At 43.3% G+C, this 27338-nt stretch overlaps 1 protein-coding gene across 4 annotated transcripts in view; it reads left to right on the top strand.

Annotated features, from left to right (window-relative positions):
- LOC126426743 (serine/threonine-protein phosphatase 6 regulatory ankyrin repeat subunit B-like) overlaps positions 1 to 27338 on the top strand; it is a 96189-nt gene that overhangs the window by 47827 nt on the left and 21024 nt on the right. For all 4 annotated transcript variants that reach the window (XM_050088716.1, XM_050088717.1, XM_050088714.1 and 1 more), the window contains one exon: positions 12843 to 13419. In XM_050088716.1, coding sequence (XP_049944673.1) covers positions 12843 to 13419 — 577 coding nt within the window. The remainder of the gene's footprint in view (positions 1 to 12842; positions 13420 to 27338) is intronic.

Here is a 27338-nt window from a genome sequence, read left to right as displayed (position 1 = left end):
CGTGGTGTTATAGTCGGCGCAGGAGCGATGGGAAACAGCACATCCGAGGTAGCGATGAAGTGGGGAATTTCCCGTACAAACATTTCGCTCAACGTAACTGAAGTGCCATCCTTCCGCAAATTGCTGTAGATTTTAATGCTGGGCCATCAAGAAGAGTCAGGCTGCAAACTATTCATCATCGATAACGGACTTCGGAGCCGAAGGACCACTCGCGTGCCCTTGATAACAACATGACACAAGTCTTCAGGCCTCGCCTGGACCAGTCAACAACGACATTGGACTGTTGATGACTCTAAACGTGTTGCCTGGTTGGGCGAGTCTAGTTTGAAACTGTATCGAGTGGATGGATGTATGGAGACAACCTCAGGAATCCATGGACCCTGTATGTCAGCAGGAGATCGTTCAACTTGGTCGATGCGCTGTAGTGGTGTGGCGCCTGTGCTGTTGGAGTGATATGGGACCCCTAATACGTCTGGACACACCTCTGACAGGTGACACGTACATAAGTTTCCTGTCTGATCACCTGCATCCATTTCTGTCCGTTGTACATTCCAACGGATTTTGGCAATTCTAGATCGTCAATACGACACCCCACACGTCCAGAGCTGCTACAGACTGGCTCCAGAAACACTCTTCTGAGTTTAGACACTTCCACTCGTCACCATACTCCCCAGACATGAACATTATTGAGCATAAGTGAGATTCCTTGTAACGTGCTGCTCAGAAGAAATCTCCACCCTTTCGTACTCCTACGGATTTATGGACAGCCGGACAGCCCTGCAGGATTCATAGTGTCAGTTCCCTCGGCACTACTTCTGACATTAGTCGAGTCCATGCCACGTCGTGTTGCGGCACTTCTGCGTGCTCGCGGGGCCCTACACGAAATTTCTTTGGTTCTTCAGTGTGTTGTAATGTTGATGCATTAATTTGTTCTGAAAACGGTGCTGATATTCAAGACAATAAAAGCGGGTTAAAAGCTGTGAGCTATATGGGGACCTTATCCTTGCATTACTGAGCAACTGTTTCACCAGGTATCCAGTCTAGCTTACCAAATTCCCAACAAGACTAACATTAATTATAATCTTTTAGTAGTCATCTTACGATAACCGGTGATATATATATATATATATATATATATATATATATATATATATATATATATATATATATAAGACAATTTAAATAAAAAGAAATAAATCGTTTTATATTTGGATATTTATTTTAACATTGATCATTCTTCCATTAAAATTTTAGCATATTAAACTTGATTCATAACTAAACTGGTGCCTTATTTAGGATTGTGAAAATGTGAGTTTGTAATCTTACGGAACACATCAATTATGGAGCCAAGATTGGGAGACTGCATACAACACTGCATTCATAAAATAACACCCAAAGAATTTTGAAATATGTACAAGAGGAAATTAACCACAACCAACCCAGTCAATTTTCACCCAAAGAAGTTACGTTCGTAGCGCAATCCTGTCCATCATGAAATTACCACACACTGGTGTACTAAATTCATACTAACTCTCTGTGAAATCTTCCCGAAATGAATAGCTCAGGGCTACTTTGATGATTACACTACATGCTTCATGTGGTCAACTTGGTTTACACAAAGAGTGTAACTCTGCAATAATTTTGATAATTAAAATAAATTACATCGAAACATAAATTAAAAAAGAAAAACCTCGAACTGGTTACAATCGTCTTACTATTGACATGATAGGTCAAACAATTGTATAAGCACGTGGTACTGGTCTCACAAAGTACACTCCACGTGGGTTGAACATAAAGAACAGTTGCTATATTGAAAAATATTGTCAAGACGAGACGTTATAATGTCACGCACATTCGCATTTGAGATTGATGATCTTAGTTAGAGTTACGGATCATCCACACGTGGTTCCACTTTACTCACAAAGTAGTGACAAAGCAACTACTGAAAGATATTCTGAACTTCACACTCGAATTACACTGCATTCCAATGTAAGATAACATTAGATATTTTAGATCTAAACCTGAAATAAAGGTGATTAAATTTTCAGTTAGGCTGAACTTAAGACATCCATTGTCCTACGGACTTAGCAGAGACGCCCTTAGCCAGAGATCTCACCACTTCAGACGCTCGCTGCAGACAGACTACCCTGGGTCCCTACCAAGGGTGCTTCCAGATACAAAACGGAAGTGACCAGAGAGGCAGCTTCCTATACCAACATGACAAGGGACGGACAGGACCATACTAGGAATAGAAACCTCTTTGCTTTTAGAAAGCGAAGCTACTTGTTCCGACGCTGGTCCTACTGTTCTTTAGCAGACAGGTTTGTCTGTTACCATCAAGCATGCAACTATAAATACATTTGCTCATCCATCCTTTCACACAGAAGAGAAGGGGATGACAGTATCTTATCGTATACAGTATATAAAAGAAAGCGGATGTAGGCTCCGTATGAGACTGTGTGACATGAATTACATATAAACTGTGTTTTAAAGTGTAGTAGTGTGACAGATCGTTCTTGATTATGTGTAAATAGTAATACGTTCCACTGCTCAGTCTGCTCCCAGATAGAGACAGAAACACCACAGTAAATTTATAAGTGGAATTTACACTGTAAATGACAACAGATTTAAGAAATTAACATGAAAGGTATCCAACAGAGACCTTTCAGCGTATAACATTCAAATGCTTAGTGTGTGTAGTTAGTTATATGTACAGATCGGACACCATCCTACATGTAGACATACATGGTGTAATGGATATAAGTGCAAATATTTCTATTGGTGAGTGAGAAGAGAGTACTAAACAATATTATATCAGTACTTGCGCCATTTGCAGACTAATAATTATGGCTGTTAGTGGTCGTATGTTTTATATGGGTTATTATTAGCAAGTACATACGGAAAAAGCAAGCAACTGAAAATGTACCTTTCCATGGGCCACAGAGAAAGTATTGAAGGATGGATGCGTAGAAGCAGAATGAAAGTCTAGTGACAGGCGTACTCAATTTTTACGTACAATTACGACAGTGAAGTACACAAGATATATAAAAACTGAAAAAAGTATATATGGTTGCTAAATACTGAAGTGCCTGTACAATTTAAGTTAATCTTATTAATCTTTAATTTGTGTCGCAGAAACCTTTAATTTTTGTGTCAGAAAAATCTGGTAACAAACAGATGTATAATGCATACAGGAGAGACGTCTTTCGTTATTCTGAAGTGAGACCAGACATTATAGATAAACCGTAGAGTATTAACAAAATGCACAAAACACTATAATGTTCACGGACGAAAGAAAAACACTGGAGCAAATGCCTGATCTCTGTTGACCACACAGAGACAGAAACGAAAGTAAGAGAAGAATTGTGAAAACGTCAACAAGTTTTTGAGCATCGAGGAACAGGGTGTGTAGTCTCCAGACGGACTTGCATTTAGAGCAAAACATCTTTCCAACCCTGATTCCTTGGCCACCAAGTTGTTTTGTCCTGCAATACGACGACTATGGTGAGGTACAGCTCTGTGTCCTCCGCAGGGAGGCGTGGCGTGGCGACCACAGGGAGACATACGACAACAACATTTAATGAGTAAGCACCGAAAGTCGTGTGTGGATATACGTACAAAGTGACATAACCAACGAAATGTTTGACAGAACACCAAATATAAACGTTTTCCGTGTGATTACACATGTGTGAAAGGGAAAGCCCACAGAAAGTTCTGTACCTAAAGACTGGAAAATTGCCCAGGTCACACCAATACAAAAAATGGAAGTAGGAGTAATCCGCTAAATTACAGGCCCACGTCACTAACGTCGATTTGTAGTAGGGTTTTGGAACATATACTGTGTTCGAACATTATCAATTTCCTCGAAGAAAACGATTTATTGACACATAGTCATCATGGATGCAGAAAACATCGTTGTTGCGAAACACAACTACTCAAGAAGTAATGAGTGCTATCTACAGGGGATGTCCAATTGATTCCATGTCTTTAGATTTCCAGAAGACTTTCGACACCGTTCCTCAAGCGTCTTCTAACCAAGCTGCATGGTTATGAAAAATAGCCTCAATTGTGCTGCTGGGTTCGTTATTTCCTCTCAGTAAGATCACAGTCTGTAGTAATAGACGGAAAGTCATCGATTAAAACAGAAGCAATATCCTGCGTTCCCCAGGGAAGTGTTATAGGCCATCTGTAGTTCCCGAGCCGGGTAGCCGCGCGGTTTGGGGCGTCTTGTCACGCTCCGTGTGACACCCACCGTCGGAGGTTCGAGTCCTCCATCGGGCATTGGTCTGTGTGTCGCCCTTAGCGTAAGTTAGTTTATGTTAGATTGAATAGCGAGTAAACTTAGGGACGGATGACCTCAGCAGTTTGGTCCCACAAGACCTTACCACAAACTTCCAAATTTTTCCCTCCGTTTTTCGTGAAGAATATTAACGACATAGGAGACAATCTGTGTAGCTCTCTCAGATTGTTTGCAAATGATGCTCTCGTTTACCGTCTCGTTAAGTCATCAGATGACCAAAACGAACTGCAAAATGAATTAGATAACATATGTTTGCTGCGAAAAGTGGCAATTGACCCTAAATAAAGCAAAGTGTGAAGTTATTCACATGAGTACTAAAAGAAATCCACTAAATTTCGATTACGCGATAAGTCACTCAAATCTGAAGACTGTAAATTCAACTAAATACTTGGGGATTACAATTACAAATAACATAAATTGGAAGGATCACATAGATAACGTTTTGGGTAGAGCAAACCAAAGACTGCAATTCATTGGCAGAACACTTAGAAGGTGCAACAGTTTTACTAAAGAGACTGCTTACACCAGGCTTGTCCGTCCTATTCTGGAGTATTGCTGTGTGGTGTGCGATCCCCATTGGGAGGGACTGACAGACGACACAACAGTACTGCGCTTCTTTTTCATTCATCATTGACTCTTGCCTTCCAAGGCTTAAAAAAATGTATTTGTCTAAGGTGAAAGATGTAAGGGCAATACACTGGCGTAGGTTAACGGTTATTTGGTTTATTAAGGAAAGGCAATACTACTTTTCTGTCATTTGTAGACTTAGAGAAAGCTTGTGACAATATTGAGTGGAATACTCTATTTCAAATTCTGAAGGTGGGAGGGGTTAAATACACCGAGTGAAAGGCTATTTACAATGTGTGCAGAAACCAGATGGCAGTTGAAACAGTCGAGGGGCATGAAAGGGAAACAGTGGTTAAGAATGGAGTGAGACAGGGTTTTAGCGTATCCTCAATGTCATTCAATCTGTATATTGAGCAAGCAGTAAATAAAACAAAAGAAAAGTTCAGAGTAGGAATTTAAATCCAAAGAAAATATAAAAGGTATGAGGTTTGCCGATGACATTGGAATTATCTCAGAGACAGCAAAGGACCTGGAAGAGAAGTCGAGTAGAACAGACAGAAGGCGGACAAAAGATGAACATCAACAAAAGTGAAACTACGACAAGGGATATAGTCGAATTAAATCAGTTGTGGCTGAGGGAATTAGATTAGCAAACGAGACACTTAAAGTAGTAGATGAGTTTTTCTATTTGGGGAGAAAAATAACTGGTGATGGTGGAAGTAGGGAGGATGTAAAATGTAGACTGGAAATGACAAGGAAAGCGTTTCAAAAGAAGAGAAATTTGTTAACATCACGTATAGATTTAAGTGTCAGGAAGTCGTTTCTGAAAGTATTTGTATGGAGTGTAGCCATGTATGGAAGCGAAACATGGACGATAAGTAGTTTGGAGAAGAAGAGAATAGAAGCTTTCAAAATGTGGTGCTGCAGAAGAATGCTGAAGATTATATGGGTATAACACGTAACTAATGAGGAGGTACTGAATAGAATTGGGGAGAAGAGAAATTTCTGGCACAAATTGACCAGAAGAAGGCATCTGTTGGTAGGACATGTTTAGGGGCATCAAGGACTCACCAATTCAGTACTGGAGAGCACCTTGGAGGGAGACTAAGATATGAATACATTAAGCAGACTCAGAGGGATGTAGATTGCAGTCGGTACTTTGAGATGTAGGAGCTTACACAGGATAGAGCAGTATCAAACCAGTCTCTGAAGACCATTACAACAACAACAACACGGTTACGATCGAAATCAGGAAGGAAACTTATTCATACAGGGTGACACTTCGAGACTGAAATTTTCACTCTGCGCTGACACGAAACTTCCTGGCAGATTAAAACTGTGTGCCGGACTGTGACAAGAACTTGGGGCCTCTGCCTTTTGCGGGCAAGTGCTCCACCATCTGAGCTACCCAAGCAGGTCTCACGTCCCGTCTTATGGGCTTCTGCTAGGACCTGCTCTCTTACCTTTCAAACTTCACATAAGCTCCTCTGCGAATCTTGCAGGACTAGCACTCCTGGAAGAAAGGATATTGCGGAGACGTAACTTAGTCACAGCCTGGGGCATGTTTCCCGACAGAAATTTTCACTCTGCAGTGGTGTGTGGGCTGATAGGAAATTTCCTGGCAGGAGTGCTAGTGAAATTTGGAAGGTAGGAGACGAGATACTGGCAGAACTGAAGCCCATAGGACGGGACGTGTATCGTGGTTGGGTAGCTCAGTCGACAGAGCACTTGCCCGCGATAGGCAAAGGTTCCGATTTCGAGTCTCTGTCCGGCACACAGTTTTAATCTACCAGGAAGTTTGAGGGTTCAATTATTGACCTACATGAAATGAAATCCTCATAGATTCTGAACGGTTTGCTTTATGACGCTCAAACTGCATGCTTGGCCGCGGGGGATGATGGTAATTAGTATGTGCATGCGCGTTCGCCGAGTGGTTGTCGGCCATGTGCACAACAAAACGTCACGGTACAATGTACCTGAACATATACCACTTGTGGAGGCCTGCTACGCTAGCAATAGCAGCCCAAATGTGGCTCAAAGGAAGTGGTGCGACCGAGATCAAGCTGAAGACAACCGGTCCGTGTGTGCTAAAAATAAAGAATGTGATTCGAAAGTTTGAGAGAATGGGTAGCTCTCTTACTGACAGTGTCGCAATGTCAGTCGTCCAAAAAGGATGAAAACGACTGAAAACATCAACATTACAAGTCTTGTGTCTCAAACCAGCCCCAGGAAATTTATCAGAAGAGCTGCACAACAGCTGGGAATCAACTGGGAGGCACTGCGACATGTACTTGTTGAAGACCTGCATCTTTTCCCGTACAAAATTCAAGCTTCTCAACATTTAAGCTCGAGGGCCATGGAACAGCAGTCGTGTTTCGCCTACACTGTTGTCTGCAGAATTGACGAACAGTACTTTTATGCGAATATGGTTTCGTTTCGCGGTTAAGCCCACATTCACTTGGATGTGTTCGTCAATAAGCGAAATTGACGCATTTGGTGGACTGAGACTGCGCATTCGATGATCGAGAAGTCTTTCACCCTCAACGGAGCACTGTGTGGTGTGCAGTCTCCAGTCACGGAATAATCAGTGCAATATTCTTTTGGTGACTACCGAACGGTACGTAAAGGTTTTGAAAGATGATATCATCACGATTATCCAAAGTTACGATCATTTCGATAAGATGTATTCATACAACATAGTGCTCGACCTCTTCGAAGCAGGGAAGTGTTTGATGTTCTGAAGGAGCATTCTGGGGACCGCATTCTGGCTCTGGTGTACCCAGGAGGCACTGGCATGTGCCTCGATTGGCCGCCATATTCTCCGGATCTGAATACATCGATTTCTTTTTGTGGGGCTGTATTAAGGTCAAGGTGTGCAGCAATAGCCCCGAGACTATTGCTGAGCTGAAAACAGACATTCAAGAGGTCATCGACAGCATCTATGTTCCGACACTTCAGCAGGTCACGCAGAATATCGCTATTCGTCTTCGCCACGTCATTGCCTATGACGGCAGCCACACCGAAGATGTCATAACCTTAATCCGAAAATATGTAGTGACGTTTACATTTTGAATAAAATGTGTACACGCCGAACTCCGTAACTAATTTACGTCTTTCTTCTTCATATACAGTCCGCCAGAAAAATGTAGACACACCACAAGGAACGAAAAGTATTACTTATGTGTTTGTTTTACATTTAATAATCGATCACAGATGTTGCACAACCTTTAGCTTAGCATACGGTTACTTCAAGTGTTAAAAAGTTCACAGTCGACGGCTATACACATAGCAGATCGACGAGCGGTCGTCGCAACACTTTAAGCACTATAGGACTTAACATGTAGTGTCCTTGGTCCCCTAGAACTTAGAACTACTTAGACCTAACTAACCTAAGGACATCAAACACATCCATGCCAGAGGCAGTATTCTAACCTGCGAACGTAGCAGCAGCTGGGTTCCGGACTGAAGCGCCTAGAACCGCTCGGCCACAGCGGCCGGCTCTTCGCAACTATGTCAGTCACAATTCCAGTTGAGATCGCTGCACATGTCGCTGTAATCTCCTCCAGCGTGCGTGGCTTACGTCGATAGACGTTATCTTTCACAGTTCCCCACAAGTAAAAGTCTGTAGCTGTTAGATCTGGCGACCATGGAGGGAACTCAATGGGTCTTCTTCATCCAGTCCAATGCCACAGGTGCGGGGCACGATGGGAATTAGAATGCCCATCGAACACGCCAGGATGTTGTCGGCCACTTTTATTTGGATGGATGCTTTAGCAAGTGAAATTGGCACAGTTGGGGGACTGAGAGTCAGCATTTGGTGATCGGGATGTCACTTCACCCTCAACGGGAGACTGTGTGGTGTGCAATGACCACTCATGGAATAATCGGTGCGGTATTCCTTTGGTAACTACCGAACGGTATGTGAAGGTTATTGAAGTTGATTTCAATCCCATTATCCAAATTAATCCTGGTGGAGCACTTTTGGGACTGCATTCTGGTTCTGATGCACCCAGAGGCCACTAGCATGGGCCTAGATTGGATTCACTTTCAGTTAAAACAGCTGTGCCATGCATACCTGCTCTATTCTCCTGTATACTATATGTAACACTACTCTCCCTTCCTAAGTACGTGTTTGTTGAATAGATTAAAGATAATGGTTTATAGTACACTACCTTGCCGGATTCATTCATGAATATGTGTAGAACCTGTGTAGAGTGCACTCCAATAGAAGTCCTCTCCTTTTTTATACAGCTTCCACATAACATATCACTCTCTATGCATATTCCTACTCTCTTCTGTACCTCAAACTTTATTTGGCCATTTTACATCATGAAACATTTCCTGTATACCTACAAAAGCTATTTATTTACAATTTAAAATTAAGTTTAAAGATATTACTCCTTCTTGGATTCTTCGGTTTTTTTTCGAATCCAAACTGATTTTCTGATAATCGTGTGTCAATTGTTCGAAGACAGAAGAAGCTTTTATTTGATGTGGCATTCACGACTAAGCTAAGACTTCGGTAATTTTTGTATTTTAAGACAAGAATAAATGTCGTATAAAGTTTCTCTAGAGTCTGAGGGCAATTTCCCCTGTTCCTGTATGTTACACAAGGGAGTATTTAACAAATTTCTAATTTCAATTCTTCCAGATTCGACAAATTCAGCTGGAATGATGTCTTTCCCAGGGCTCTCTTGTTTCTCAGATTTTCAGAGCTAGCTGATATGAAATAGCTGCAATAACTAATAGTAATTTAAAACGTCATTTAGAGGATCAGCCTGATCGTCTAATGTAGTAACTGGAACTGTGACTATTTTCAGCGCTAATTACAGCTTGTAATGAAGAACTTACAACAACAAAGGTCAGTTATCAGTACCATCTGCAACAATTTTGTAGGGTGACATCAATTACGAAATGATGGAAAGAATGTGTGTTGAAAAGATGGCATATTCTCTATGACTGGCTTTGACATATCCCCCTACAGTAATGGCTCCCAACCTTTCTGAGAGCATTATCCCAGAGTGCAAACAGAAACTAGCTAGAGCTCCACTTCCCCCTTCCCCAAACACCCAAACACACATACCAAGTCATCATCCTTAGCGATTAACTAAACTCCACTAAGAAGAATATTTCCTTTGAAAACTTTTATTTTGAAAGTGATGAAAGATAAATGGTACTTAGCTTTTGTAGATGTTTTATTAAACGTCAGACTAATGTAATTATAAAATTGGTACTTCTTATTTGTATTGATGTAGCCTTTCTCATTGCGTCTAAGACTACTCAAAAATGGAAGTTAACTAACTGTCTGCAGTGAAGTTATGCACTTGTTACAAAAATTGTTTCCTCTACACCACCTCTATGACACTTGTGTCACCCTCACCCTTCACCTTTACTTAAAATCAATCAAGTGAAAATTCGTGCACTCTACTTACTGTTTCTGAATCACTTGATTGCTGGACTCCTTACCTCTGCAGTGTCAGAAATCAAACGATTTTAACTTGCCAACGCTTTGTGTCTGACTAGGTGCTAGAAATAATAATAAAAATAAATTACTGTACACATCTTACACTACAATAGTAGCCATTACATAGTAAGTGTTGAGTTTAAGTTTAATATTTTTTCATTTATTATTATGAAGTGAGTGATGACGAAATTTCTGGTAATTTGATAGAAATTTTTATGATATATTGAAGCATATGTGATCTATATGTCTCGATTTCTCCATCATGGTACAAAGTGAAAACTATTGTGTGCAGCAGGAGGATTACGTGTGGACGATGAAGTTCATACATTCGTTTGACAAGCTGTAGCATGCACCACATTGTGTCATTCATTACTTCTACTATTTGAAAATAAAAATTTATTGATGATAATTTATGTAATAGCTACAAATTGTTGCAAAATAGTCATGATAAACATGATATTTTAGAAATAATTTAGTATTGTGAGCGAAACGCAATTAGGCACAGTTATTTGTACTCCTCATAAAATTTAATTTTATCCGTTGGGGCGTTATGCCACTACCCTACAAAATATTGGAATATGTCAGAAGTTGCCATCTACACTCCTGGAAATTGAAATAAGAACACCGTGAATTCATTGTCCCAGGAAGGGGAAACTTTATTGACACATTCCTGGGGTCAGATACATCACATGATCACACTGACAGAACCACAGGCACATAGACACAGGCAACAGAGCATGCACAATGTCGGCACTAGTACAGTGTATATCCACCTTTCGCAGCAATGCAGGCTGCTATTCTCCCATGGAGACGATCGTAGAGATGCTGGATGTAGTCCTGTGGAATGGCTTGCCATGCCATTTCCACCTGGTGCCTCAGTTGCACCAGCGTTCGTGCTGGACGTGCAGACCGCGTGAGACGACGCTTCATCCAGTCCCAAACATGCTCAATGGGGGACAGATCCGGAGATCTTGCTGGCCAGGGTAGTTGACTTACACCTTCTAGAGCACGTTGGGTGGCACGGGATACATGCGGACGTCCATTGTCCTGTTGGAACAGCAAGTTCCCTTGCCGGTCTAGGAATGGTAGAACGATGGGTTCGATGACGGTTTGGATGTACCGTGCACTATTCAGTGTCCCCTCGACGATCACCAGTGGTGTACGGCCAGTGTAGGAGATCGCTCCCCACACCATGATACCGTGTGTTGGCCCTGTGTGCCTCGGTCGTATGCAGTCCTGTTTGTGGCGCTCACCTGCACGGCGCCAAACACGCATACGACCATCATTGGCACCAAGGCAGAAGCGACTCTCATCGCTGAAGACGACACGTCTCCATTCGTCCCTCCACTCACGCCTGTCGCGACACCGCTGGAGGCGGGCTGCACGATGTTGGGGCGTGAGCGGAAGACGGCCTAACGGTGTGCGGGACCGTAGCCCAGCTTCATGGAGACGGTTGCGAATGGTCCCCGCCAATACCCCAGGAGCAACAGTGTCCCTAATTTGCTGGGAAGTGGCGGTGCGGTCCCCTACGGCACTGCGTAGGATCCTACGGTCTTGGCGTGCATCCGTGCGTCGCTGCGGTCCGATCCCAGGTCGACGGGCACGTGCACCTTCCGCCGACCACTGGCGACAACATCGATGTACTGTGGAGACCTCACGCCCCATGTGTTGAGCAATTCGGCGGTACGTCCACCCGGCCTCCCGCATGCCCACTATACGCCCTCGCTCAAAGTCCGTCAACTGCACATACGGTTCACGTCCACGCTGTAGCGGCATGCTGCCAGTGTTAAAGACTGCGATGGAGCTCCGTATGCCACGGCAAACTGGCTGACACTGACGGCGGCGGTGCACAAATGCTGCGCAGCTAGCACCATTCGACGGCCAACACCGCGGTTCCTGGTGTGTCCGCTGTGCCGTGCGTGTGATCATTGCTTGTACAGCCCTCTCGCAGTGTCCGGAGCAAGTATGGTGGGTCTGACACACCGGTGTCAATGTGTTCTTTTTTCCATTTCCAGGAGTGTAGCTATGCCCGCCACCTCTATGTCACGTTTCTAGAAAGTCATTCCTGACTGTGACAGCAGTTACTTGAACCCCTGTATCAGTTCCTGGAGAGAAACATGCTGGTATAGCAGTTAAGGGCAGAGGGATACAGATTTCAGGCATGAAATATCATTGTTTTCTTAAATAACTGCAGAAATCGGGACTGGGTGTTGAACAATGTATGCTCTTAGTTTTGTGCTAGATATTCATTTCGATACTTTGAGCAGGTAATTGTAGGAAGAGGCCTCTATTCTTTCTGTGGCATTTTGTACAAGCAAATAGGGAAGTTTTAAGAGGAGATGTAATAGATTTTCAAAAGTATTATTTCCTTCATCTACACACTATAATCTATGTTGGGTGTAAATGTTATCCTGATAGCAGCTTTAGAAATGCCTTTAAATTATGGCATTGATTAACTCTGCACTGACAGCCACTCCCAATTTTTCCAACATTTGGGAAACTGTGTTCCAGAATCGCTGACAGTGGGACTCGTTCAGGAGGCTGAGGAGGCCACGGCCGTGGATCTCGGAGCCCTGCTGGACGCCGGGGACGACGCTGTGGTGACTCTGCTGGCTGGGGACACGCGGCTGGTGGCTCATAGGGCTGTCTTGGCCGCCAGGAGTCCCGTGTTTGCGGACATGTTCCGTCGCGTCACTGTAGAGGGCAGCAGCAGTCAGCTCGTACTCTCGGACACAGAGGGTCCTGTGCTGCGCCAGGTGCTGGCATACCTCTACACCCTGCAGGTGCCCCAGCTGCCCAGCATGGCTCCAAAGCTGCTGGTCGCCGCCGACGTATACGGCCTGTCGGTACTGAAAGCGCACTGTGAGCAACAGGTGGTCGCCCAGCTGTCTGTCGAGACTGCGGCAGCTGCAGGTGTTATCGCGATTAGGCATTCCGCCAACAGGCTGAAGCAGGCCGCCGTCGCCTTCATAAAGGCCCACTTGCTCCGTGTGATGGCGACGCAGGGCTGGGCTGAGGCTGTAGTCAACGACCCACAAACTGTTGTGAAGTTGGCTCACCTGATTGCAGAGACACCGACAGACACCAGGTAAGCGTGAGACAAGTCACAATTCCACGTTACACAGCGATAAGTGTGTGTACTGCCAGGCCTACAATGTCCACCACAAAGTTTAATTAGATGTGCATGCGCAGTAAAATACACTACTACTGACATCCATTTTCTTGTATACACTCTGTGATCAAATGTATCCAGACGCCTGGATGAATTTGACTTACAAATTCAATGAAGCCCTCCATCGGTAATGCTGGAATTCAGTGTGGTGTTGGTCCACCCTTAGCCTTGATCTCAGCTTCCACTCTCGCAGCAGTTTTTTGTGCTGCAACACATGTTAAAGATAGTTACCAACTTTTTAGGAAAGCTGATCCAGTTGCTGTACAGACTTTTGTAAACCTTATCAAGGAACAAGAGTGGCAAGATGTTTATAGTGCTGATACAGTAGACGATAAATATAATGCTTTCCTCAAGACTTTTCTCGTGCTCTTTGAAAGTTGTTTTCCGTTAGAACGTTCAAAACAGGGTACTAGCACAAACAGGCAGCCTGGGTGGCTGACTAAAGGGATAAGAATATCTTGTAGAACAAAGTGGCAATTATATCAAAACGTTAGAAACAGTCAAAATCTAAATACAGCAGCCCATTACAAACAGTATTGTAAGGTGCTTAAAAAAGTTATTAGGAAGGCAACAAGTATGTGGTATGCAGATAGAATAGCTAAGTCTCAGGATAAAATTAAAACCATATGGTCAGTCGTAAAGGAAGTGGCTGGTCTGCAGAGACAGGTCGAGAATATAGAATCAGTGCGTAGTGGGGATGTCCGTGTTACTGATAAGTCGCATATATGTACAGTACTTAATAATCACTTTCTGAATATAGCAGGTGAACTAAATAGAAACCTAGTCCCAACAGGGAATCATATAGCGCTCTTAGAAAAAAGTGTTCCGAGACTGTTACCTGAAATGCTCCTCCATGATACTGACAAGAGGGAGATTGAGTTAATAATTAAATCACTAAAGACCAAGAACTCTCATGGATATGACGGGGTATCTAGCAGAATACTGAAGTATTGTTCCACATATGTTAGCTCAGTACTTAGCCATATCTGTAACTTTTCCTTTAGGAGTGGTCGGTTTCCTGACCGATTAAAGTACTCGGTAGTGAAGCCACTTTATAAAAAGGGAGACAGGGATAATGTTGACAATTATAGACCTATTTCTATGCCATCGGTGTTTGCTAAAGTTATCGAGAGGGTTGTATATACAAGGTTACTGCAGCATTTAAATTCACATAATTTGCTGTCAAATGTACAGTTTGGTTTTAGAAATGGCTTAACAACTGAAAATGCTATAGTCTCTTTTCTCTGTGAGGTTTTGGACGGATTAAATAAAAGGTTGCGAACGTTAGGTGTTTTCTTTGATTTAACGAAGGCTTTTGACTGTGTTGACCACAAAATATTACTGCAGAAGTTGGAACATTATGGAGTAAGGGGAGTAGCTTACAATTGGTTCGCCTCCTACTTTAAGAACAGAAAGCAGAAGGTAATCCTCCGCAATATTGAGAGTGGTAATGATGTTCAGTCCCAATGGGGCACTGTTAAATGGGGCGTTCCCCAAGGGTCGGTGCTGGGGCCACTGCTGTTTCTTATTTATGTAAATGATATGCCTTCTAGTATTACAGGTGATTCAAAAATATTTCTGTTTGCTGATGACACCACCTTGGTAGTGAAGGATTTTGTGTGTAATATTGAAACATTATCAAATAATGTAGTTCATGATATAAGTTCGTGGCTTGTGGAAAATAATTTGATGCTAAATCACAGTAAGAATCAGTTTTTACAGTTTCTAACCCACAATTCAACAAGAACTGACATTTTAATCAGACAGAATGGGCATGTTATAAGCGAGACGGAACAGTTCAAGTTCCTAGGTGTACGGATAGATAGTAAGCTGTTGTGGAAAGCCCATGTTCAGGATCTTGTTCAGAAACTAAATGCCGCTTTATTTACCATTAGAACAGTATCTGAAATAAGTGACATTTCAACACGAAAAGTAGTATACTTCGCATATTTTCATACGCTTATGTCATATGGTATTATTTTTTGGGGTAATTCTTCTGATTCAAAAAGGGTATTTTTGGCTCAAAAACGGGCTATTCGAGCTATGTATGGTGTAAGTTCGAAAACCTCTTGTCGACCCCTATTCAATAGTCTGGGAATTTTGACATTGCCCTCACAGTATGTATTTTCTTTAATGTCGTTTGTTGTTAGCAATATTAGCTTATTCCCAAGAGTTAGCAGCTTTCACTCAGTTAATACTAGGCAGAAATCAAATCTGCATGTGGAATACACTTCCTTGACTCTTGTGCAGAAAGGAGTGCAGTATTCTGCTGCATCAATTTTCAATATGCTACCACAAGAACTCAAAAATCTTAGCAGTAGCCCAAACACTTTTAAGTCTAAACTGAAGAGTTTCCTCATGGCTCACTCCTTCTATTCTGTCGAGGAGCTCCTGGAAGAGCTAAAAAATTAAGCAAATTCCAGTGTTACATTCTTGATTTTCTTTATTTAAACTAACGACTTGTCACCTGAATATGTTTCTTATATTTCATTTTATCTGTTTCTACAATCGTGTTATAATTTCATGTATTGACTCGTTCCATGACCATGGAGACTTCTCCTAAATGTGGTCCCACGGAACAATAAATAAATAAATAAATAAAAATCAGGTGCTGGATGGTTTGTTGGGGAATGGCAGCTCATTCTACACGGAGTGCTGCACTGAAGAGAGGTATCAGTGTTGGTCGGTGAGGCCTGGCACGAAGCTGGCGTTCGAATATATCCCAGATGTGTGCTGTAGCGTTCAGGTCAGGACCCTGTGTGGGCCAGTCCTTCACAAAGACGTTACTGTCATGCAACCACTCGGCCACAGCCCATGCATTATGAACAGGTACTCGATCATGTTGAAAGATGCAATCGCCATCCCCCAACTGCTCTTGAACAGCTGGAAACAAGAAGGCGCTTAAAACATGAATGTAGGTCTGTGTTGTGATAGTGCCACGCGAAACAACAAGGGGTGCAAGCATCCTCCATGACAAATACGAGCATATCATAAAACCACCGCCTCTGAATTTTACTGTTGGCACTACACATGCTGGCAGAGAGCGTTCACAGGGCATTCGCCATACCCACACCCTGCCATCCGATTGCCACATTGTGTACCATGATTGGTCACTCCACACAATGTTTTTCCACTGCTCAATCGTCCAATGCTTTCGCTTCTTACACCAGGCATTTACCTTCGTGATATGTGGCTTAAGAGCAGCCCTTAGACCATGAAATCCTAGTTTTGTCACCTCCCGCCTAACTGTCATTGTACTTGTAGTGGATACAGTGACGAATCACGGTACAAAATGTTGCCATCCGATGGCAGGGAGTGGGTGGGGCGAATCCTTGGTGTACGTCATTTACCAGTGTGTGTAGTGCCAACAGTAAAATTCGGAGGCAGTTATGATGAAGAGCAATTCGTGGACAGAGATTGCATCTTTCAACCTGATCAAGCTCCTGATCATGACGCACGGGCTGTGCCGGAGTGGTTACACAGCATGAACATCCCTGTAATGGACTAGCCTGCACAGAGTTCTGACCTGAATCCTACAGAACATCTTGTGATGTTTTGGAACACCAACTTCGTGCCAGGCCTTGCCGACTGACAACGATACCTCTCCTCAGTGCACCACTCCATGAAATATGGGCTGCCATTCCCCAAGAAGCCTCCCAGCACCTGATTCAACGTATGCCTGCGTGAGTAGGAGCTGTCATCAAGGCTAATGGGCGGCTGATCCCATATTACACTCCTGGAAATTGAAATAAGAACACCGTGAATTCATTGTCCCAGGAAGGGGAAACTCTATTGACTCATTCCTAGGGTCAGATACATCACATGATCACACTGACAGAACCACAGGCACATAGACACAGGCAACAGAGCATGCACAATGTCGGCACTAGTACAGTGTATATCCACCTTTCGCTGCAATGCAGGCTGCTATTCTCCCATGGAGACGATCGTAGAGATGCTGGATGTAGTCCTGTGGAACGGCTTGCCATGTCATTTCCACCTGGCGCCTCAGTTGCACCAGCGTTCGTGCTAGACGTGCAGACCGCGTGAGACGACGCTTCATCCAGTCCCAAACATGCTCAATGGGGGACAGATCCGGAGATCTTGCTGGCCAGGGTAGTTGACCCTCAGCTTCTAGAGCACGCTGGGTGGCACGGGATACATGCGGACGTGCATTGTCCTGTTGGAACAGCTAGTTCCCTTGCCGGTCTAGGAATGGTAGAACGATGGGTTCGCCGGCCGCGGTGGTCTAGCGGTTCTAGGCGCTCAGTCCGGAACCGCGGGACTGCTACGGTCGCAGGTTCGAATCCTGCCTCGGGCATGGATGTGTGTGATGTCCTTAGGTTAGTTAGGTTTAAGTAATTCTAAGTTCTAGGGGACTGATAACCACAGATGTTAAGTCCCGTAGTGCTCAGAGCCATTTTAGAACGATGGGTTCGATGACGGTTTGGATGTACCGTGCACTATTCAGTGTCCCCTCGACGATCACCAGTGGTGTACGGCCAGTGTAGGAGATCGCTCCCCACACCATGATGCCGGGTGTTGGCCCTGTGTGCCTCGGTCGTATGCAGTCCTGATTGTGGCACTCACCTGCACGGCGCCAAACACGCATACGACCATCATTGGCACCAAGGCAGAAGCGACTCTCATCGCTGAAGACGACACGTCTCCATTCGTCCCTCCATTCACGCCTGTCGCGACACCACTGGACGCGGGCTGCACGATGTTGGGGCGTGAGCGGAAGACGGCCTAACGGTGTGCGGGACCGTAGCCCAGCTTCATGGAGACGGTTGCGAATGGTCCTCGCCGATACCCCAGGAGCAACAGTGTCCCTAATTTGCTGGGAAGTGGCGGTGCAGTCCCCTACGGCACTGCGTAGGATCCTACGGTCTTGGCGTGCATCCGTGCGTCGCTGCGGTCCGGTCCCAGGTCGACGGGCACGTGCACCTTCCGCCGACCACTGGCGACAACATCGATGTACTGTGGAGACCTCACGCCCCACGTGTTGAGCAATTCGGCGGTACGTCCACCGGGCCTCCCGCATGCCCACTATACGCCCTCGCTCAAAGTCCGTCAACTGCACATACGGTTCACGTCCACGCTGTCGCGGCATGCTACCAGTGTTAAAGACTGCGATGGAGCTCCGTATGCCACGGCAAACTGGCTGACACTGACGGCGGCGGTGCACAAATGCTGCGCAGCTAGTGCCATTCGACGGTCAACACCGCGGTTCCTGGTGTGTCCACTGTGCCGTGCGTGTGATCATTGCTTGTACAGCCCTCTCGCAGTGTCCGGAGCAAGTATGGTGGGTCTGACACACCGGTGTCAATGTGTTCTTTTTTCCATTTCCAGGAGTGTATATTCTAGCATTACCTATAGAGTGCGCCACGAACTTGTAATTCAGTTTCAGCCAGGTGTCTGGATACTTTAGATCACATAGTGTACCTTAGAATGCTGCAGCACAGTTCAAGGTGGGCAGCAACGTATTTTAAATTCCCCATTCATGATTTTCTCATTCTGTAAATCTTGAAATATTGGTGGTAGTGGAGTAGTCAGTCACATTAGTCGCTACACCCATATCAGTACAACAGTTTTTTGTGTTTTGTATCTCCCTTTTACGTTCTAGATATATATGTGGGATTCGCTGACAAGTTCTGTAACAAAATTCATTAACTCTAACGAAGTATTCGAGGGGTATTAGAAATAAGATTTTTGAAGTTTACTATGCTCTAAGGAAAATGTTGTCATTCTCAATCGGAGCATATATGGAACATCTCTCTTAAAGAAGGTGATATAAAAACACAATTCTTAAGCATCACATGACCACCTCACAAGAAAGGCGACAGGGTTTCACAACAGCTCTGCCGCTTCAGGCAGTTCCGCATAATGCTCTGTCTTCCTTCACATTTCCTTCCCACTTCTAGTCTGTTGTTTCTCGTGATATTGCCATACTTCAGTGCACTAGCTTGTGCAACACACAAAGGAAGGCGCTTTTTGTGTGAAATCTCCGTTCTTGGCTCTTAGAGACCAGTCTTTGCTTAATTTTCCCTGTGGCTTTAGTAAAGATTAGTCCTGAAGTGTTTTCTTCTGCTAGAGCTTAGGGGTTTCCTTATCTGACCTGTTCCAGTTATTGGTCCATTCCTAACCACGTCAAAATGAAACAGATCTTTAGATCCTTCTATTCTTTGTTATCAACATATCACATTATAAATACTCACTACAATGCTAGTGACAAGTAATTATCATAAATTACTTTTATTGTTAGATATGTCTGAATATATATGCACTACTTACTGAGCTGCTTCAAAAACTGGAATTCATATCCTTCAGATAATAATCCGTACACTCAGTGATTCATTTCTCATTGATTTTTATTGTTACAGAAGTGTATCCCGTAATTATAAACGTAAATTAATGTTGAATGAAACTGCTTATCGCTACAGCTATGTTTTTAAGATGCCTATTATTTACACATTAACTTTAAATATGTAATTCCATCTGAAATATTTAGAAGCAAAGTTGGGAAACGCACTTCTTAACTTAAATAGGGTGCATGTCACAAAACCTAACCAGTATCTTCTTTATTGCGTCAAGCTATGTACACTATTGCATTGCTTACCATGACAACCACTTCACACAAGTATCCATCCACGTTACATGCATATACATGAAGCCTCTCTTTTTATGTCAATGGTAAATTCATTGCCCAGTTTCTTCATGAGAAATCACAAACGTTAACCAACACACACACACACACACACACACACACACACACACACACACACACACACACAGAACAAAACTACAACTGGCAAAACTAGAAACTGCCACATCTTCAGTAGTTGTCATTTGATACACGGATCTCCCAAAAGTTACTGCCATTAAATACCATTGCTACATGCAGCATGGTTTGCACGGCTCTTGAAATACTTGTCTTTTTCTATCACAACACTTGCTTCATAAGCACCACTTGTAAATTCCACATTGTCCAAACACCAGCCACAACTTTTTCACAGGTTATCACACTGCATACAAACTTCCATCAACTGGCATATGTAGCATAGTTCCTTTGTCTGTGCATTGCACTTATATTTAAATTATTAAGCACTAATATAGCACACACACACACACACACACACACACACACACACACACACACTAATCACAGTCTGATAAATATCATTACACTGAACACAGTAACGAAACAAAATTCTTGATTTCAGTGAGTGACAACCTGTGATCGGCACTTAGGCGTAAATATATACTATGTAATTAATGTGTATGCTTATTTTACTGATCATACTCATAGACTCGTTCAGCCTCCCAGTCAGGTACTATTCAATGTTCACCTGTTTCGTGAGGGTGCTCATTGGCCAGTGTGAATGAAATAAATCTATTGGCCGAAGTTTCAATTCTGTGATAAAAGTTTTAATGGAAGTTAAATTTTTACTGCAGTAGCTTCGTAATATGACAAATATTGTGCTCCATTTTTCTCTGAATTTCCTTCCCCAGTCATTTCAGAAGTATCTGTCATCATATTTACCATATGTTCCCCCTACCGCCCTGTCTATAGCATATGACCTACGAACACCATCTGGTGGACATAGTAGCAAATTAAGTACATTTAAAAGTTTTGCCAATCTAACTTCTGAGTGACTGTAGCTTGGTATGTTAAACTGCTAGTATGAGGAACTCAGGAGAAGCAGCGTGTAAACTGATTGTCTCACTAGTAAGTCATTTATCTTAGTGGGTTAGTGGACCAACTGTTGCCTTTGGCTGTATTGGTCCCATTATCTGTGGATGGACAGCTGCCCAGTGGTCTCTGTCTTAATACATGTATTGGAACATTCTACATCTGCACTGTGGACCAGCCACTGGACACAGCAGGACCAACCCCCAATATACAGCCACACAGTGAGCACAGCGACTGTGTCTGGACCCTCACCACAGCTGTGCAGACCACAGGTCCCCACTCAACCCCCGTCTGCGGCATGTCGTGAGCTCTGTCACTACATAAGCGTGTCTTTAAACAAATTGGAGGAGGATGGCGTTAGCGAAGTGTTATGGCGAAAAAATCGAATTTTAGTTTCTAAAAAGCAGAGATGGCAATGGTTAACAGTAAACTTATTGTTTTAATCGATATCAACATCTTTCTTTGCATTATGTTCATTCAGTGTGGTAGTATGGGGATTGTTTCTTAAGCTAAAATTCTTTTCCAAAGTTTCTGTATATATTAATGTAGTGGATGGAGTTTCTAGTTTCATTGTTGGTTATATATCTCCCAAATTAATCTGGAAGGGAATGGATGTGGAAGTAGGTTGCTGGTGCATTGCTATATGAGTATCATACATGAACATAAATTTATGGACTTTATCAGCTGCAAAAGAGAAAGGTAGAGTCTGGAGAAAGTGAAGCATGTAAGACTGGAAAGATAACCTCCACGTAAGACTACGAACATCGCTTGATGTAGAGTTTATGTTTATATACATTGCATCAACAAAAACTGAAGTATTCGGAAGGGCTGACGAAACGAAATGATACTTCACATGTTGATGCAGTATGTGACATTATATCAGTCATTGAAAAATCGAGTCAAATTTACACAGAACATAGTGGTATGAACCCATTTATAGTTTGGCATTGCAATCACACTTACCTGGACACATGCGTTGGTTCTGTTGGGAAGTAAATCTTCATTTTATCCTCTCCTGAGGGAAAGTGGGCCATAACCGTTGCAACTCGTCCTTGATATCGCAGTTACTAGCACTGCTATGGATTGACACCCGACATGTTAGATCTGGATGTCTTTCAGGACATGGGGGTATTTCAACATCATGCAGACAATTTATGGAGATACATCCCATGTGTGGTGAGCATTTTCCTGTTGACTGTTGATGTCACAATACTGTTGCATGAGAGGTAGCAAGCAGGGACATGGGATGGCAGTGGCATACCATTGTGCCGACAGTGTCCTCAGTCACTATGAGTCTTGAGCTGAGGTCATACCCAGTGGATCCACATACCATCACCCCAGAAGTAATACTGCTGCATGTCTCCAGAAAACAGAAAGAATGCGACCAAGGTCGCCGCCATAGTGCCTGACGATGCTCATCTGGGCCAGTACAAAATGTGATTCATGGCTGTAATGCGAATAGTCTATGCATTATATTGACAGAACCTCTCCAACGGAAGTCTTTTCTGTGTTAGTAGTAATGACAGCTACACGTGGCTGAATAATTCCATAGCCCATCTGCTAGTGGCCTCTGACACCAATGCAGGGACGAGGAAGACATGCTCATGGTCTTAGGGACTGTGAACAATACAATAAATTACTACGATTGGCTGGTCCAATAACAAAAGTGTTAAGGGAGTTGACCACGAGTGTATCTAAGAAGACTATAAAAATGAGTGAAATACAAGTGATACACTTTGATTGGTTGCAATGCTGTCTCGAGGCAGTAAGATATTTCCGGATATGATAGCGTGGCCAATCTGGCTTCAAACCTAGAGAGACCCTAGATACTTCTGTTAGTACAGGGTGGAGCAGATGAAAGTGGCCTGGGAGAATGACTACGATTGCACGTGAATATATGCATATAGCCACACCCTGTGACATGCACGCCATTGATCCACCACGTGATCCACATCAGTTCAGACTGTAGTGCGGGCTGTGCCAGTGTGAGTGGAGCAGAGCAAAGGGGGCGGTGGTACTCACAGTGGAGCAGCAGGCGTTCGTTGTGAAAAGTTATGTTAGAACCAAGTCATTGAAACGGTATGGTCAGTTGTTTTCTGCGAAATTTAGTGGTGTTAAAGTGTGAGCAACGAGTACCATGCAACGCTTAATCCGAAATTGATGTCAAACAGGATCTGTTTTGAACCAGTAAAAAAAAAAAATGCCTAATCTTCCCTACACATCACAAAACATGGCTGCAGTGCGTCAGAAAATGTTTCAGAGACCTACCAAATCAATCCAACACCTATCACAAGAGACCAGGATGTCACACTGATTACGCAGACCTGCATATTCAGGGTGGTCCATTGATTGACTGGGCCAAATATCTCACAAAATAAACGTCAAATGAAAAAATTTGTCTAGCTTGAAGGGGGAAACCAGATGGCGCTATGGTTGGTCCGCTAGATGGCTCTGCCATAGGTCAAACGGGTATCAACTGCGTGTTTTTTAAATAGGAACCCCCATTTTTTATTACATATTCCAGTAGTACGTAAAGCAATACGAACGTTTTAGTTAGGCCACTTTTTCACTTTGTGATAGATAGCGCTGTAATGGCCACAGACATATGGCTCACAATTTTAGCTGAACAGTTCGCAACAGGTAGTTTTTTTAAATTAAAATACAGAACGTAAGTACGTTTAAACATTTTATTGCGGTTGCTCCAATGCGATACATGTACCTTTGTGAACTTATCATTTCTGAAAACGCATGCTGTTACAGCATGATTACCTGTAAATACAACATTAATGCAATAAATGCTCAAAATGATGTCCGTCAACATCAAAGCATTTGACAATACGTGTAACGAAATTCCTCTCAACAGCGAGTAGTTCGCCTTCCGTAATGTTTGCACATGCATTGACAATGCGCTGACGCATAATGTTAGGCGTTGTCGGTGGATCACGATAGCAAATATCCATCAACTTTCCCCACAGAAAGAAACCGGGGACGTTACATCCGGTGAACGTGCGGCCATGGGATAGTGCTTCGACGATCCATTCACCTGTCATGAAGTATGCTATTCAATACCGCTTCAACCGTACGCGAGCTATGTGCCAGACATCCATAATGTTGGAAGTACATCGCCATTCTGTAATGCAGTGAAACATCTTGTATTACCATCCCGTAATTTCTCTTGTGCCCAGTGGCAGAACTGTACAAGACGTTCAAAGTCGTCGCCATGCAATTCCTGGTGGACAGAAATATGGAACGGGTGCAATCGATGTTGATGTAGCATTCTCAACACCGACGTTTTAGCGATTCCTGATTCTCGCGCAATTGGTCTGCTACTGATTTGCGCATTAGCCGCGACAGCAGCTAAAACATCTACTTGGGCATCATCATTTGTTGCAGGTCGTGGTTGACGTTTCACATGTGGCTGAACACTTTCCTTAAATAACGTAGGCTAACTATCCGGCGAACGTTCCAGACACTTTGATAATTTCGTCCAGGATACCGAGCAGCATTCATAGCACACGCCCATTTGGCATTTTGATCACAGTAGCCGTATATCAACAAGATATCGACCATTTCCGCAATTCGTAAACGGTCCATTTTAAGATGGGTACTGCATGATGAAGCAAATACCGTCCGCACTGGCGGAATGTTACGTGATACCACGTACTTGTACGTTTGTGACTATTACAGCGCCATCTATCACAAAACGAAAAAAGTGGTCCACCTAAAACATTGATATTTCTTTACGTACTACACTAATATGTAATAAAAATGTGGATTACTATTTAAAAATACGCAGTTGATATCCGTTTGACCTATGGCAGCGCCATCTAACGGGCCAACCATAGCACCATCTGTTTTCCCCTGTTCAAGCTAGACGAGTATCTCTCTTTGTAGTGTTTCCGTTTGATGCTTATTTCGTGAGATATTTGGCCTGATCACTATTAATGGATCACCCTGTATATCCCTATCGCATTCTGTTGGTCATGCATTAAAACCAGCAGATGTTCCTTAGCACCTCCGCATTTGTGAATGTCCATTCACTGAGATAACAATGAATGGCTTGGACGTGGATCATTTCTTTATGTCTGATGGAGACTAATTTCAGCTGAGTTGTTACGTCAACTAACAGAATCACAGGTCCTGGGTAGCAGAGAATCAGCAGAACTTCCACGAAACACCCTTGCACGATCATAAGGTAGGATTTTGGTGTGCAATGTCTGCACGCAGCATTACTGGTTTCACCTTCTTCAATCAGCTGCTGACTTTGGCCCATCACATTGCCAACATTTTGGAGCTATTTGTGGCAGCACTAATGGAGGAGGGAAAGGTGTTCAGTTACTTCCAAGAAGATGGAGCAACTGGTCATACAGCAAGCCGAACCTTTGATCACAGATACACAATTTCATGATTCACAGTTGTTAGCAGAGGTCAGCCTGGTTGGGGCCCTACCTGGCCACCTTTGTCACCCGATCTGTCAGTGTGTTATTACACTGCACGAGAGCCCTCAAGAGCCGAGTCAATCACAACAACCCTCACAGTCATCAAGAACAGCAGCAGAACACTCCAGATGAGACTGCAGCAGTTCAAGCATCCAACCTTCGATCCACCCTCAGCAACCTACCGACCAGGGCCCAAAAGCATCAAGAGATGAATGGTGGTCATTTTCAACGGCTGATACAGTCATCTTAGTGCTGCATTTACTTCCTCTGTTGTATTGCTTTGTACTATAGAACTCTAATCTCTGGCTGCTTTTATTTGACCCCACATTCTAATAAATTGCGTGTGTATGTGGGTCCACCTTAGACTACTGTACATGGAAAGAGCATAGCTATACAAGGCAGTAAGCTAGTAAGCTTTCTCTCTGAGTCAGTAAATATAATGTTATCTTTTGTAACTGCAGTATAAGTATTTGTATTAGTGTCAATATTAGTAACAAATGCCAGTAATAACACAGTAGTAGCAGTAGTAGTTGTAGCTTCTAGAGAAAATTCATGGTGATGTATTAATAGAGGCTTTCAATAGTTGTAGGAGTTATATTGTTTATTACTGCAATTACAGTATCAGTTCACATTGTAGTTTTAATAGCAATATGTAAAATGAAATAGTAAAATTAGGCAAGATGATTTGAAAACGAATGCCACTATGTAGAGCACCACATCGATATCCATATAAATGTTGGAGCATACTAGTAGACAGAAATAAGGACAGTGAAAATCTTATATTTTAGACATACCATATTATAATTTTCAAAATAAGAAAGAAATAAGAGAAAAACAAGCTTGACATGTTTGAGGTACCCAGTAGTTTCCCGAGAGCATGGCAGAGCATGTCCTGAGGTGGTAGGTACTGTGTACCAAAACCAGTAACCAGTAGACTAAATGAAAACTGCTATTAAGGACTAAAACACTTATCAGCCAGAACATTATAATCACCTATGTAATACCTGATATGTCCACCTTTGCAATGGATAGCAGCAGTGACGCATCATGGTCTGGAAGGGAATTGGCGCCACACTGCCCACACAAGGCACCTAATTCCCAATAATTCCTCACCGGAGGAATGAGCTCTTACGCCACGTCGAGGCACATCCCTGATGTGTTCGTTCGCATTCCCATCTGGTGAGTTGTGGGAGCAGCACATTAATTGAAACTCGCCACACTGTTCCTCGAAATACTCCATCACTTCCATTCCTTGTGATATGGTGCATTACCTTGTTGAAAAACGCCACTGCCATCGTGAAACATGATCCTCATGAAGAGGAGTATGTGGTCAGAAACAAGTGTATATTGCTTGTTGGCCATCATGGTGCCTTGAACAATCTCTACTGGACCTATGAATGTCAAGGTGAATTTCCCTAGAGCACAATGGAACCAGCGCCAGTTTCTCTCTATCCCACAGCATAGGTGCCCAGGAGATGCTAATGTGCCCATTTCAGCCATAGTTGCTGATGTCATGGTGTTAACATTGGCAAATGAATGGGTTGTCAGCTGCAGAGGCACACTGTTAGGAGTCTTCAGGGCACTGTGTGTTCAGACACACTTGTAGCCTGCACCATCTGTCGCGGTCTACCAGTCTGCCCGGCCTACAACATTCGAGAATGTAATGAGGGCTGGCCACCCAACCCCATGACGTCTGGACATAG

The sequence above is a fragment of the Schistocerca serialis genome, chromosome 11, assembly GCF_023864345.2.
Source record: "Schistocerca serialis cubense isolate TAMUIC-IGC-003099 chromosome 11, iqSchSeri2.2, whole genome shotgun sequence".
Taxonomy (NCBI): Eukaryota; Metazoa; Arthropoda; class Insecta; order Orthoptera; family Acrididae; genus Schistocerca; species Schistocerca serialis.
This window is presented reverse-complemented; position numbering and strand designations above follow the sequence as displayed.